Source organism: Serinus canaria, chromosome 3, assembly GCF_022539315.1.
Source record: "Serinus canaria isolate serCan28SL12 chromosome 3, serCan2020, whole genome shotgun sequence".
Taxonomy (NCBI): Eukaryota; Metazoa; Chordata; class Aves; order Passeriformes; family Fringillidae; genus Serinus; species Serinus canaria.
The window spans coordinates 46,158,857-46,174,656 of record NC_066316.1 but is presented as its reverse complement, the minus strand read 5'-3'; the positions used below and the strand labels follow the sequence as shown (position 1 = coordinate 46,174,656).

The following is a 15,800-nucleotide window of genomic DNA, read 5'->3' as shown; positions in this document are numbered from 1 at the left end:
TGTGAATGATATTTTAGTTGCATACATCAAGTATTTCTTGTAGAGACCCTGAGTGAACGGGGTTCCTTTCAGAGCAAAGCCCACAGCTGAGTTAAACATTTGAAACAAAACTAATTAAACAGGGATATTGATGGGCCATTGGTTAACCCACAAAAAGTAACTGCAAAAGTAAGCCAAGCAGAGGGCTCGTGCTCTTAGGGAAAGAGGACAAAAACATCTGGTTTTCTTCTCCAACTAAGTTTGTGAACAAAAGGGGTTACAAAATATTACAGGATCAACCCAAGGATAATACCATGTGTGGTGTGCAGCAGGGACTTGTTCCTGCTTGGCATCCATCGCCACAGAGTGCAAACAAGCTTTACACTGTGGGGCCAGCTTACAGCCTGGGTGAGAGAATGGGTTAAAGAATGTATTAAATGGATTTGAGGTGACCCGCTGCCGTTTCAAGGTGTCTTGTGTTACATGTGAACATAAGAGCTCCTGAACTCTGATTTTCTATGGGTGTGTTCAGTGTGCCAGCCCACCACAGTAACCCTAAATGTCCCCTTTACTACTCCCACCTCCTGATCTAAATTGTGATGCCATTGCCTTGTTCTGCCCATCTCCTTCTCTGAAATATTTTTCGTGCCTCGCTGTGTACCCTAGGACATAAAACACTCTTAGTGCAATGCAATAGAAGTTTCAAACCTGCCTGGCTGTCCAATCCATTTGAAATTTGGCAGAGGAAAAAACAAAATAATTATGAGGAGGTATCAGATGTGTTGCTTATAAACGGAAGGAAAGGCAAAATAGGATGAGAAGATTCCCTAGATTTAGCCTCACTGAGGAGTAAAAGTGCTTTTCTGTGACACTAATATCTCTTAGCTATGTGATTGCATGGGATAAACCTGGCTGGAGCTGGCAGGCTACATGGAGTCAACACTTCTTTTATTTGCTCATTAGCATAGAGCTTCTGCACTCTGCCCCCAGAACTGCTGTAAGTTTTAGTCAGGAGGACTGATGCTTTGTCAGGCAAATTTAAGCAGAAATAAAAGTAAATGAAAAATGCTCCAAGCAATTAATCAATGCCATTTTTAAGACAACTATATGAAAACACAGCTGGAATGGTTCTTACAAGTGATAGATTAGAAAGTAGTGGGATATATAGCTGAAATTTTGTTCATATGGGAATTTGCATATTACCTAATAGAAGGATTATCCTCTGGGATGTTGGGATAGGAGCAATTCTTATTTGAACCATCCCTGTTTCAGCTCTATAAATAGGATACTGGCTTACAGAAATTTATAATATAAAGACTAGACCATCACTAACGTTTTAGATTTTTCAAACAGGAATAGGACCAGAGTCATAATGTGGTAACTGAGGATAGCATCTTGACAGAGAGCCTGAAAGAATAAAGCTATCTGAATCTACCAGTAAATCTGGAAAATTTAAATATTGCTTCTCTGCTGATTTATCTAGTATTTCTTTTATAAAAGATTACATGCCACCTGTTGATTTTTAGAAGTAACTTGCATTTTTCCTGCTCATTAAGAGAAGCAAGCACTTCTTTTGAACACATTTATGATGCTTTAGAGACCTCAGTTTTCTCCTAGAACAGAACTTGTTCAAATGCCCTCTTTTTAGAATGGTGCAAGTACAGTAAGGAACATATATTGAAGATTAATGGTCATCTCCCTTATTGAGGCTAGAAAATGAGCTGTGCATTCTAAAAGTAGTGTGTTGTTTGAAGCTACAAAGAAATGGAGCTCCTAACTCCATCACTGTTCTACCAAAACTCAGGGAAACTATATTGGAAATCTTCATACAAAACAATTTTCATTTACAAGAGTATGATGTTTTTAAAGAAAAGCTTGCCTAAGGGTAACAAATCTCTTATTTCTTTGCAAAAAGAAGAGTATTGGTGCCATGCAGTGCAATTGAAAGATGTTGGATACAATCCATTCTCAGTTAATTTCTGACCTCCAGTAACTCACTTCCCCTCTGAGCTCAGTTCTGGTCCCGCCATATGTTGGTCACCAAGTCAGTCTACAAACATTTGAAGTTGTGTTGTTTAGTCAGGCATTGGTCTTGGATGAGATTTCTATGTTCTGTTGTAATGCAAACAACAAAAATATAATGGAGACTGTTCATTGCAAAATAGTCTTTTGTAGCATTGATTCTCCAGTGAGGAAGCAACGAAATGAGCCATTGTATTTAAATGCTGAACTTTCCCCATTCTTGTGCTGAGTGTCCTCCTTTCCAACAGGCTGAGGGATGGTCACAAATGAAGACATTTGCTCAAGTCACCGCTTCCCTTCATATTTAGTTTTTAGTTTCCCAAGGGCAGAAGTCTGCTGTTTTCTCCTGAATGAAATGCTGCCAAATGGGAGTGTAACAGCTGCCTTCAACACAGAAGAATAAAGTTAAATGTAGGCTGTTTTTACTTGCTGTTTTGCAGTTTCACAGAACTGACTTGCCTCTTTGGGGCTCTTTATCTTGTGCTGAAAAGCTGAGAAACACTGAGAAGGAGAGCAAGTATCTTTTCAACTTAATTCACTCTTGCAGGGAGACATTTTTAGATTCATAGGAGAAATATCAGTCCTTTCCAAAAACGCTCTTCTTGTATCCATTCCTTCCACCTCCTGACTGTAGCATTCTTCAAAACCAGGTTGCGAGGAAGGGAATCAGCCTCATGGACAGCTAGCAGAAATCTGGTTTTATTTTGTGGGTTTTTCCCTCCTCCCACTCCCCCTTTTTTTCCCCAGTGTTGCATATGCTGCCAGTACCGATGACTACCCAGGCACTTCTGAGCAGGACATCTCTCTCTGCTTGGGACAATTCACATGTGCTCACCAGGCAGACATTTGTCTGTGGTTGGTTCTAAAACCACAAGTTCCTGAAGCTGAAATAGCAACAAAATTTAGGGCTTTTAATCACAATGATACAACCCCCCCACACCCTTTTTCCAGTTACCTGCTAGTATTCAGTCAGAGTTATGTGTGTTCCTAATCCCCTTAAAAAGGCATTTCTACATTACCACAGGTACTATAGGATGACTTTGCTTTTATGTTTCTTGCAGCTTTTGTTCCTTCTCTTTTTTTTCACTTTTCCTGTTTTAAAATAATAAATGCTGACACAATTGCTGAATCAAAACCTTTGCTACTGATAAATACAGGGCCATATGAAGCTGATAATGTCTTTATTCACTGTATTACCTGGCTAACATTTAGCCTTAAAAAGAACCCAAACCAACAAAACTTGCAGCATTGTTTCCTTCACTATTTTCCTCTTGTTGAGGCCTTAGTAATTGCATCTATTACATGTGTGTGTTTTTTGGGAAGCACTGGTATTTATCATGGACATAATCACAGAGGACAAGTAAGGTTAGAAGGAACCACAGTGGGGCATCTGGTCCAACCTTCCTGCTCAGGCAGGGTCATCCTAGAGCACATTGCACAGAATTGCATCCAGACAATTCTTGAATGTCTCTAGTCAGGGATACTCCAGCACCTCTCTGGGCAATCTCTTCCACTGCATACTCATCCACACATTGAAGTTCTTCCTCATATTCAGATGAGACTTACCATGCATCAGTTTCTGCCTGTTGCCTCTTGTCTTATTGCTTGGCACCACTGAGAGGAGCCTGGCTCCATCCTCTTGGCACCCTCCCTTCAGAGTCTTTCAGGCATTGATGAGGTCTCTTCTCAGTCGTCTCTTCTTGAGGCTGAACAGGCCCAGCTCCCTCAGCCTTTTCTCATAAGGAGAGGTTCCAGTCCCTTAATCATCTCTGCTGAGATGAGAATCCCAGAACTGGACCCAGCATTCCAGAGATGCCTCACTAGAGATGAGTAGAGGGGTGGGATCACCTCCCTCGACCTGCTGTCAATGCTGTTCCTAATCCATCCCAGGACACCATTGGCCTTCTTGGCCACAGGGGCACTGCTGGCTCTTGGACAGCTTGTTGTCCACCAGGACCCCCAGGTCCTTTTCCACAGAGCTGCTTTCCAGCAGCTCAGCCCCCACCCTGTGCTGGTGCAGGGGCTTTTCCTCCCCAGGTGCAGCACCCTGCTCGTGCCTTTGATAAATTTCAGTCAGTTCTTCTCTGCCCAGCTCCCCACCCTGCTGAGGTCCTTCTGAAGGGCTGCACAGCCCTCGGGGGTACTGGCCCCTCCTCCCAGCTTTGTGTTGTCAATGAACCTGCTGAGGAGGCATCTGCCCCTTCAGCTGAGCCATGGATGAACAAGGTGAACAACACTGGCCCAGGGCTGGACCTGGGGGACACCACAAGTGACAGGCCTCCAGCTCAACCATGTGCCACTGGGTACAAGCCTCTGGGATCTGCCATTCCGACAGCTCTGAATCCACCTCACTGTCTACTCATCCAGCCTGCGCTTCCTGGCTGTGCCCATGAGGATGTTGTGAGAGATGGTGTTGAAAGCCTCACTAAAGTTGTGGTAGACAATATCCAGTGCTCTCCCCTCATCTATACAGGTTGCCATTTCATGGCAGAAGGCAATCAGGTAGGTCAAGCATGATTTTTTTATTTGAGAATCCATGTTGACTTCTCCTGGTCACCTTCTTGTCATTCATGTGGCTAGAGACAGACTCCAGAATGAGGTGCTCCATCACTTTTCTCAGGGTTGAGGTGAGGCTGACTGGCCAGTAGTTCTTTGGGTTCTCCTTCTTGCAGTTTTTGAAGACTGATACATTTGCTTTCTTCCAGTTCTCAGGCACCTCTCCTGGCTGCCATGGCCTTTCAAAGATGATTGTGAGCAGCCTTGCTATGGTGTCCACCACTGCTTTCAGCGCTCATGGACGCAGCCTGTCAGGGCCCATGGACTTGTGGATGTCAAATTTGCCGAGGTGTTCTCTAACCCAGTCCTCCTTCCTTCCAGCAGTCCTTTGTGCTTGTCTCCTGGGTCAGAGATGCCTAAAAGATGTCATACCCGACCAATTCAAAAATGTTCAGCCACTCTGCGTCCTCTGTTACCAGCATCCCCACTCCATTTAGTAATGCATCCACATCATCCTTGGTTTTCCTTTGGCTATAGTTATGTTTGAAGAAGACTTCTTGTTCTCATTGACAAACTTGGCCAGATTTAATTCCAGCTGGCCTCACCCATCCTTGTCTCATTTCTACTTCTCTGACAACCTCTCTATATTCATTCCAAGTGGCCTAACCCTATTTCCATCTCTTTAATCATAAAAGTATGTCAAAATACCAGGGCTGACTTCATCAATACCTTCCTTCCCCTCTTTCTGGTCTTCTGGAGCTATAGTTTACAACCGGGTTCTTCAGTGACTCTCCTCACAAACTCCTGGTCCTTCTCTCTATTCCTCCAGCACTAATAATACTTAAAACAAAAAACAAAACCAAAAAAACACAGCTTTAAATTCTATGCAAGATAAGAAGGATTCAGCCTATGAAGAGCCGCATACTATAAATCAGTGATACAATATTTAGGTCAATATACTTTGTGGCAGGATGAGAGTGCAAAGAAGAACTGCTGGAGTAGTGAGATCCTGTAACACTAATGAAGTGACCAGATAATTTCACCAAGGTTTGAATGAGCTTGTCTTAAGTTCTTGAAGGAAAGAATAGTTCAGTGGTTTTAAACATGAATTTCAGCTGGCAGTAAAGGCAGATAAGAAAGAGAGAGGACAAGATGAGAAGGAAAAACCCTGCATTCAAGCTGGTTAGTTTTAGTTTCAAGTGTTAGTTTACTTTCCAGTTTTCTTCATTATTCCTTCTGTTCTAAAAATAACGCATAACACATTCCTGAAAGACAGGAATAATTGGCTGAATTGTTGGTTCCTCTTATATTTTTTGTATGGATCAAAAATTCTTTTAAACTTCCAGTCTTTTCAGGGAAAATACAACATAAAGCTCTTGGTAGTAGAAAATCTATTCAGTGAGAGCTGAATTAGTACAATAGAACATCCTTTCTACTAGTATAGACTGTCTCCACCAGTGTCTTCTACACACTTCCATTTTGTTGATGATTTACTTTATTTTTCAAAACTTTAAATTCATCGTTTGCAGGAACTCTCTTGATAAGGAGAACTTCTAAGTTCTGGCATTTTTAGGGAAATGCTGTCCTATTCTGAGGAATGTTGAAAGCTAACTTCATCTCCCCCTTTCGAAAAACAAAGCAAGAGCTTGCACAGTAGAGTGTGACTCCTGAGATGTCCAGCCTGCAGCAGGACCTTGCCTGTTTCCTTCAAAGCTTTGTGCTGTGCTTTTTAGGCAGTCTTCATTTTCTGGGGGAGAGGTGTTGGTGCAAGAGAAGATGGATCTCCTTTGTGGAAGGGAGAGAGGAGGATGGAGAGGAGGAAGGATTTCCATTCAAGCCAGCCAGTGAGGGTACTAGGAATTTATTAAGTCTGAAAGTAAGTTTTCCCCCAGTCATCCTCTGTTAGGGCTTTGATGCAACAAAATAGCTTTCTTTCAAATCACTGTAGAAGGTTCTTAGAGGACAAGAATGGAAACATTTCTGCCTGTAAATTTCATTAAATGGCATTAGATATTTGTGTTTAAATAATTGCTGCCTTTTGTGTTTTGTGCGTCAGTTTTGAAAAGTGATGTGTTGTACTCCCAGGACATGGTAACTACTGCTACAAGGCAGATCTGAATAACTGAATCCTAGCTGCAGTATTCTGGTTTTTACACTTTTAAAAGTTTGGTCTGCCCAGCCTCCTGCATGTTTTGTTGTTGTAGCTGGCCTCACTCTTGGCAATTTAGTAATGGGAATCTATTAGTGATGGAATGACTTAATAAGACGCCCATGTCTCTGCAACAGGAGATACAGTACAGTATTCAGTTATTGCTAATGCTGTTGTGACATGGGAGAAATAGTTTCCAAAGGATAGTTAAAAGAGAAAAGTTAGCACCAAACACCTCCTTTGTACAAAGATGCCTGATTAGTCTTTATTGGTCCTTATGAGAACATTGTACCATTAGAATCATGCCTAACTATTAATAAATTAAATAAATAGCATTTTTGGCTTCCTGGTAGCGAATTTGATATTTCCTGGCTATCCACATCTGTTGCTAAAGCCAAGTTTTAGTTCTTTGAAAAGCTGTTGCCTGGCTTGTCTTCAAGGAGCACTTCTTGTGTCCCATCTTAATGTGAGAACTAACCATGTACATTGTGTTCTTCAGTTATTATACATATGACTGGTTTATACAAATTCTTTTTCTGACTAGGTCTAATATGAAAGTAAGGGGGGGCCCTAGGAAAAAAAATTTGGTAACAGGCCTTCCTGCATTCAGCCATGCTCAAGTGACCTCTAAGGACCTTCTCATGTCTCTGAAGTTTGCAGGGTGGAAACTGGAAGCAAGTGATACAGGTGGTCAAATGTGGCCATCCATGCACTGTACTACGTAATGGGACCTGATTTAATCTGGTCTGTAATGCCTGCCTTTTGCTGGTAGTCAGAGAAATACTTGTCCAAGGGAAGCTCTTCAGCTGTTAGTTAAATTGAAATTTTTCATAAAGCAAAAACAATCTCTGAACTTTTTTGTCACCTTCCTAGCCACTGCCTCTTACAGTACTTGAGACTGTACTTGTGGTGGGTGTATGATAGGTTTATAGTACTAAATCTTCTTCGTGAATCCAAACTGTGATTAAGCTGAATAGGTAGAGTCTCAAATTCCATGGTAAGACAGGTTCTTGCAGGTTTGGATTTTTTGGTTGTGGGTTGATTTTTTTTGGTTGGAGATTTTTGGTTGTTGTGTTTTGTTTTGTTTTAAATTGCCTGTGAACTTTTATTTCTGAACTCCCTCCGGAAAGGTCTGGTGAAGAGTTGATTGTGTCATACCTATATCAGAGAGTTGGATGCTTCCAGGAATGCTGATAATGCTGAGTGCTTTGTATGTGCTACAAAGTAGGTGCTAAAGCAAACAAATGGGTGTCACACCTCCTGATTTCCTGAGCAGCTAACATAAAATATCACAGTGATCTTTCAGTTACATCCCTCTTTCTTTCAGTCCACTTGCAACCTTGAAGTGGGCTGATCTTCAAAAGATTCTTCCCAGTCAGAATCTTTGAAAACTAGAGGAAACATCAGAGCGGCCACTCAGCACAGATGGGCTCTGGTGTTACTTCTTGCCCTGCCTTTCAGACCATATCACCCACTTCTTCTCAGGGAGACTTCTATGAAAACAATGACCTTGAATTCTGAAAGCAAATCCAATGCTCCAATGCAGAGAGAACTTCCTTAAGCACAAAACTGTAAGCTATTTTGGGGGTTACATTATTGCCTGTCCTGCTCTGGAGCTGGATTACTTTCAAGAATGCATGAGTTATAGGGCCAGGAGGTCAGTATGGAAAAGGGAGCCTGTGTTGGTAGGTACTTTATGACACAGTAATTGGATACAAAGAAGAAATAAAGCTAGGGGCAGACACAGTGATCCTGGGTCTTCCCCTCCTTGCAGTGACCTGACCTCTGAATGACAGAGCTGTTTTTTGACATTCTTGCTTCCATGGCCAAGTATTTTTTGCACTCCTGAGCCTGACAGCCCAGCTCCAGCATGTTGGGTTTGATGAGTTTATGAACTCATACTTGATGCTAATTTCCTTATCTCAGGGAGAAAAATCTTGCCGTGTGATATGTAAATGAAGCCAGGCCTTGTTAGGTGTCGTGTCGTGTCTAAGGTTAAGTTATTCTCAGCTCATGCACTGGAAAAAAGGTGTGTGGGGAGCTGGCAGCAGCTGGCAACAATGCTTGAAGAAGCTGAAAACTATCACAAGGGATCTGCCACTAGGTCTGCTATGGGGACCCCCAGTGCAGCAGGAATGGGGGGCCCAGGCTGGCACGCTGTAGGGGCGTTGGTCTCTTGAGGCAGTTCTCACTTGCATGGTCTCAGCCACATGCTGTTTCATTCTGTTCCATCTAAGTAGGGCAGAACAGCCCTGTCCTTGCCAAAAGCCAGATTCTTCTCCAATACGTTTTGTGTTTCTTCTCATCCCGCTCTGTTTGCAGACAGACAGCATTCACTGTCCTGCTTTGGGTTCAAATTCAGTTTGCCAAAATCTCTTTCTCTGGGAGTCCTGAAGTTTCTCTTTCTCTTTGCATGTGAGTGATGAAAATATATGTGTAGTCCTTGACAAGTTGCTGGCACTGAGTGACCTTGTTTGCACCCTTACTTGCTTGAATAGGGGATTTGTATGCCAGGGCTTAGGAAGGGGTGATTTGCAGGCTAGTAAGGGGTAACGCTGTGATTAGAAATTCCACCATCTGACAGAATGCACATTTGACCTGCTAGTGTAGAATAGATTATTATTCCATTATGTAAATATTCTAAGGTTCAAGTTTGATAAGGATCAATGACAGAAATAGGTGGTGTGTTCCTACCTGTCTGTAGAAGTACCTGCACATATTGCAGTGTTTGGTTTGTAACTGTACAATAGTGGCTTTGATTAATAATGCTTTATTAGTTATAAACACAGACTTAGTGAATAAATCCTACTTACTCTATTGAATGGCTCTCCATGCCTACATAAAACCATTTAAGCAACTAGAATACTGCTGTAGTATTTCTCTATATTGTAGACATTGTTGTTAGTTCTCTGTCAGCTTTCCTGAATTCCTACATAGGATTTCTGCTTGAAGAGAAAGGGCAGGCATGGTAACATGGGGTTTCACAGAATTGTAGAGTCATGAATAAGTAGGAAAAAACCTTAAAGATAATCTCAAAAAGAGAGGGGGTGGGGGAAAGGGTGTGTCTCTCCTTCTGACATTTGCTGTCCTCTTCTATGCCAGGATCAAAAAAATGAGACTGGAGAGGCAGTATCCCTTGTGTTTCAAAAGAGTAGAAGAGTATGCCTGAGAAATGTGGCATAAGGCATCTTGTGGAGAGCTCACCTCTGTCTTTTTATAGAAGACAAAGGTTTGTAAATCTGGTTTCTTTTCCTCCCCTCTCTATATAAAACACAAAACACTGTGAATCAGTTGTTTTATCTACTACTGAAATGCAGCCATCAGTGCAGGATAACATGAGAACAATTTGAAAGGAAGCATGGAACACTATATTCAACTGAAACTAATTACCTGATTAGGTTTTGGCCTGGCTGTGTGGGTTGACATCCAGTGGACTTGGCGACAATACCTGCCTGTAAAGCCAAGTCTAGTCTTGCTTCGTTTAAAGACCTTGGACAAAACTTCTGGACTTGCATGCTGAATGCCAAGCAGTGTGAAAATAGGCCACTGATTTAAAGTACCCATGGCTACAGTGGGTGTTCAGTGGGGAGATGGCATGGTTGCAGATAAATGAACTTTTTTGAGGTTTAGAAACACTGATTTCCATTTAAAGGTGGTTCTCTTTCAAGCATACACTTGGGTGAAAGTTAACTGCATCAGAACATCCTCTGTTTACAGCTATAGGATTGGCACTTTTGTTTCCTTCAGCACTTCAGGCTTCTCCCCTTAGAAACTTAGTCCAAGTCTGGCATTGAGATCTTGTAGACTTAGAAAATAACCTTAAGCAATGTCATCTTGTCTGCTAGAGTAGTTCCTTTTCTTTATCTCCACAGAAGTTAAACACGTTAGGTCTGCTTTATTAGGTGAGAAGCATTTGTTACTGCTATTCTTGTCTTCTTTTGCACCTTTACTGCAAACACTTTTTTGATCTTTTGGTGTCATTGTTTGGAAAGTGACATGTTTTCCAGATGACAGTACCTGTACAACATCTGAAGTGTCTATAGTGTTAGGCATAATTACAAGTGTGATGGTAGTTTTTTTGTCTAGGTATCTCTCTAAAGGAAAAAAAAAAAAAAATCATTCCAATGATAGAAACCATTGGAAGGGTTTGAAGCTTTACTGTGAGGTGAGGGATAAGTCTTTCTTCTGTACACTATAAAAATATTCTGTAAGAATCAAGAAAGACTTGGAAGTGTTATAGTCTCCAAATAGGAAGCTTCTGTGCACTCACCTCTGGCACTGAAGAGACCCTCTGTTCTCTTTTCCCAGGGTGAGTGTTATGAAATGAACTGCCAAATGAGCAGTTCACTAGTGACTTTATAAGGAAATTTAGTACACCTAGTCTGATGTTCTGGAAGCACATTGAGACCCCTTATTAAAATGAATTGGACAAGAGCTGGTAAGAGATGCTCCACATAACAAGAATATGTAATAGACAACCATAGAAAAAATATTTTTGGCAACTACTATTTTAACTTAGCAGCAAGCTTATGCTCTAACGTATTCCTTAAAATCTAAAATAAATATTGAATCCTCTCATGTTTACAAACCTTCTTAAACCATTTGCCCAAGAGGCCTTGCAGTTGTGAAGTTCTCTAAGTTGTGTTAAGCATTTCCTCTTACTGCAAAAATAAATCCATCAAGGTTTTGGCCTCATGCAAAGACAATAATACAAGCCTGTAAGTGCCATAATAGCACTAAGAAACTTCAGAAGCAATTTAAAATAATAAAAATAGTTTTTTTGACACCCCCTGCTACTTCTGCAGGAAATGAGGCTGGGCTGGGACTCGGGGGCTGAAGAGACATGGGCATGCACTTTGTGTAACCTGGTATTCCCTTCCCCTCTGCCCTGCCATCCCCAAATCAGCTCTCATCGTCTTGGCAAGAGTTTCTTGAGCCTTTTTAGCCAGGAGTTTGCCCAGCTGTTTGGCCCAGGATTTCACAGAGAAGGATGAAACATTTCTGGCTGAAGCTTTTGTAAAACCACCACTTCAGCCACCAAAGCACCAAAGTCCCTGTGGGGAAAAAAAAAAGTAGTTGGAAAGTTTGGGGAAGGGTGAGGGGGAGCAATGTGACTTTCCAAATGGCCCAGCCTCTTCCTGATAAGTAATCACCCTAGAATAGAGCTAATCTAGGAAAAGTGATGGGATTACAAATTTGATAAGATCTCCAGTTCTTCTGAAAGCATGCCTGAAGTCCCAATTCCATTCCAGCCCTGCGGTTTGAAAATATGTTTCTCCTAACAGTGCCTTGTGTTGCCTTTGCAGGATGGTTTGGAAATTTGCCCTCTCCGTTCTTCTGATGGCGGCGCTGGTTCGGGTATCGGACACCAGGAAAAACCGCCCGGCAGGTGCCATTCCCTCCCCGTACAAAGGCAGCAGCAGCAACCACTCGGAGCGGAGGCAGCAGCTGAACAAGGAGGTGCTGGCCTCCAGCCAGGAGGCCCTGGTAGTCACCGAGAGGAAGTACCTCAAGAGCGACTGGTGCAAGACGCAGCCGCTGCGGCAGACTGTCAGCGAGGAGGGCTGCATCAGCCGCACCATCATCAACCGCTTCTGCTACGGGCAGTGCAACTCCTTCTACATCCCGCGGCACGTGAAGAAGGAGGAGGAGTCCTTCCAGTCCTGTGCCTTCTGCAAGCCGCACAAGGTCACCTCTTCCACCGTGCAGCTGGAGTGCCCCGAGCTGGACCCGCCCTTCCGACTCAAGAAAATTCAGAAGGTCAAGCAGTGCCGGTGCATGTCTGTGAATCTGAACAGCTCAGGCAAACTGTGAGAACAGGCACGTAGCTGCTGCTTGGTGTTGTCTCCATCAGCTTTACTGCTCTGCCTCTCCTCTTCCACTGAGCAGACCGTCCATTTTGTTGGTTTGTTTCTTCTTTTCTTTTTTTTTTTTTTGGTGTTTTGTTTTCTTTCAGGAGGCATCTCTCCAGCAAGGAAAGGCTCCTTGTCACTTGCCTGCTGGAATAATGCTTTATAACCGGCTGTGTTAGGCACTTCACCATAAAATTTCATTGTATTTTAAATTTCATCTGGCAGTTGGATCTTCTGGAGTGGAGCAGGCTCACAGAAGTTGGGATTGATCATCTAAGTCACCAGTTGGCTGAATCCAGCGTTAAATGTTTCCACTGTGTGGAGTAAAGCCCTCTGCCCTACACTCCAGTTCCCTCCACAAGTTGAGAACGCCTTCCCCGTGCTCTGGTCTGGAGCTTGCTTCTCTCACTTGGAAGTGCTGGGGTGCTGCCCAGGACCGGGGGACACAGACGAGGGAGAGTAACGAGGAGCAATGTGTGAAAAGCAAGTGAGACTTTCCGATGAGGCTCCTCTCCTTAAGATGGCTTCAATTGTGCAATGACAAATGATTCTGGGCTTGTTGTCTGAGCGGCAGATCAGAAGCAAGGGGAAGAGGGTGAGGCGCTGGGTCAGCCACGGTGACCACAGAGCAGACTGAGGGTGGGTTCTGATGCTGTTGTGGTTAGAGTATATTGAACACATGGCCTCTGCAGCAGTGTTTATTTTGTAACCTAGCTATAGTAAACAGCTGTTTAAAGTATTACAGACCTAGCCATGTATATTTTTCTTGTGGCAGAGTATGCCAGTGATTAAAATATGTTAAGAGACTCGGTTGCTAGGTTGGCTGCCTGGCTTAAAATGGACATGGTTTTACTATGCTTTTGGTAGGTTTTTGTATGTTAGATATGTGTGTGTGTTTCTTACTCCAAAAAGGACAACATCCATTTCTGACCTTATATTTTTATGCCTGCTTAAACAAGGGGAGGTAGAAGGGTAGTGGGAGAGAACATTTAAGGAAATGATTTGTCCCCAAAAGTCTAAAAGCACTGTCACACAAAGGACAAAGTTTGGTCATTGCTGGACTGAATACAAAAGCTACATAAGTGTCATCAAGTTTTGGGAGTGGTGTCTCTCCCATGATTGGAAACCATGTTAATGTGTTAGTGTTAAAGGACAAACACCTCAATCACTGCTGCTGGAATGGGTCACAGCTGTGGGAGCAGGGAGAGAGTAAGTTGCAATTGCTACACTATTGGTGGTCCACTCAGTTTTTGAGACTTGCACAATAAGTGTGTGAACACTTGCAGTTCCTTTTAAATCTAATACTATGTTGTTATTCAGTTGATGGAGTTTAACACGTCCTGTATATCCCACTTGTTACAGTTCTGATTTGTATTAGTCCCAGCTGCATTAAAATCCAGTCTCGAATCAGCCCCTTCCCCCAAAGCAAAGCCAGTGCGCACGCAGTTGTCTAGAGCTCACAAATTACAAACGACACGCCGGCTCCCCGTGCACGTCGCACAGCTCAGCATCTGCCGCCTGCTGCCGGAGCCCTCCCGTCCGGCCTCCGTGCACGCAGCCACTTCAAGGGGTTAACGTGTTCAGCACTGTCGCCAGCCGGGGCTTCAGAGCCACAGGTGCCCCTTATGTGACACAGGCCTCCCTAAGAGGCTTTGAGGACTGATCTCCACAAGAGCTCCAAGCGGTTTACAGGCACTGCCGTGGGCAGGGTGAGGTTGGTGGGGTCTGGCAGCCCTGGTACAGGAGCAGATGTCGCTTTTCTGCTCTGACCTTCCAACGTGTCAGAAGTGCACAGGGAGACTCCTGGCGCAGGGAATGCTTTAGGGGCTGTTGCTGCTGCCTTGTGGCATCGTGCCAGCCCCAGGATGGGCACCATTCTGACTAGTCTTGAGAGTGTGGGTGGGGTGCAGATGGGGAAGGTGGCAATACAGTCTACTAAGACTCCGGGGATCTCAGTCTTCATTTGAAAGGAATCAACTGAAAGTCAGACACTTTGGACCAGAGACAGAAAAGCACCCTAGTAAATTCACTTAAGAAAAACGTGCAAGAATCTTTACCTTTAAGCTATGCCCTGCCTGGGTTTTTCACCAGTTTGCAATATGAATATGCTGCAGCTTAAAGCTCCTTCTAGGAGCTGTGTTTATGTAAAAAACTGAGTTGAGCTTGTAATGGTTAAAACTGTATTTAATTCTTGTTTTATAAATGAAAACAAAAAATGAAGAAATGCTTTAAGTATAATGTAATTATTTTATAGGTCAACTATTAAATTATAGATTAAATAATAAAGCTACTCTAGGGTTATATGGCATCCAGGTGTTTTGCTTCAAGAGTTTGTGTCCAACTGCTCTCTAATCAGTATATTCTACAGCTTCCATTTCACCCTCCCAAGTATAGGTGAATGATGGCTCACCCTGACATGTTGAGAAAACCTAACTACTTCTTCCCTTGTTTCCCACTGCCCTCAGAAGTACCTGGAAGGCAAGAGGGAGTAATAAAATGCATTATTCTTAGGTTCTGGAGTTGATTTTGCATGCACTTATTCTGGGTTTTCTAGTAAACTGACTAACAAAGCTCCACCACTGGCTGAAATACTGCCATCGTTTGCCATAAGAGGAGTAACTGACCTAAATAATTTTGTTTAAAATACATACAGATCCTTGTGTATCAGGCAGCAAACAACTCATAAGGAAAAAAAAAAGTTACGTCCTAAGACAAAGGTGAGTTTTAGTTGTTGCTGTCAGCTCTTGAATAGGTTCAACATATGGCAGTCCAAACATGGGGTAGTGTTTTGGGGGTTTGTGGTGGTTTTTTCCCTTACCAACCCAGAGATAATTCAGTTTAAGGGAAAATTTCTGTGTGGAAAGGGAGCTGTCACATTGATTGATGAGCCTCCATGTGACCAGAATAGATGCCTGTGATGGGTCTTGAAAGAAGCAGAACCTAGACCACAGGTAGCAGGGGAAGGCTCTGTCCTTTATGGCACTGTGCTTGTAGGAGCCCTTCGCTGTCTTCCCTTCCCTGTCTCTTGCCCAAATCTACTCACAGTTCAGTGTTTGGAGACTTTTTTTTTTTTTTTTTTTTTGTAGTAGCTGTTGCTTTAGAGAATTAGCGTTTTGCTTTGCTTTAGCTTCCTAGATGTGGGCAGCTTCCTGCTCAGACCTCCCAAGCACCTCTGTCACTTGGCTCAAAGGGAGCTCAGCAGTCACCTCCTCGAATGCCCCTCTCTCATTCCCACCCATCTCTTGTCCAGTCTCCTGCTTTGCAGGTCATGGATTGTCCAGCACCCACCTGAACCTCTGCTG

The 15,800-nt window shown here is 43.1% G+C and overlaps 1 protein-coding gene across 4 annotated transcripts in view; it reads left to right on the top strand.

Moving 5' to 3' along the window:
• GREM2 (gremlin 2, DAN family BMP antagonist) overlaps window positions 1-14,799 on the top strand; it is a 41,409-nt gene extending 26,610 nt beyond the window's left edge. For 3 of the 4 annotated variants that reach the window (XM_050973002.1, XM_030236428.2, XM_030236426.2), the window contains exon 2: window positions 11,953-14,799. In XM_050973002.1, the coding sequence (XP_050828959.1) occupies window positions 11,954-12,460 (507 nt within the window). In that variant the 5' untranslated portion in view covers window position 11,953 and the 3' untranslated portion in view covers window positions 12,461-14,799. Of the gene's footprint in view, window positions 1-9,776; window positions 9,876-11,952 lie in introns of those variants that run through there. The other variant, XM_050973001.1, reaches the window with a different exon arrangement.
• Window positions 14,800-15,800: the final 1,001 nt, after the last annotated feature.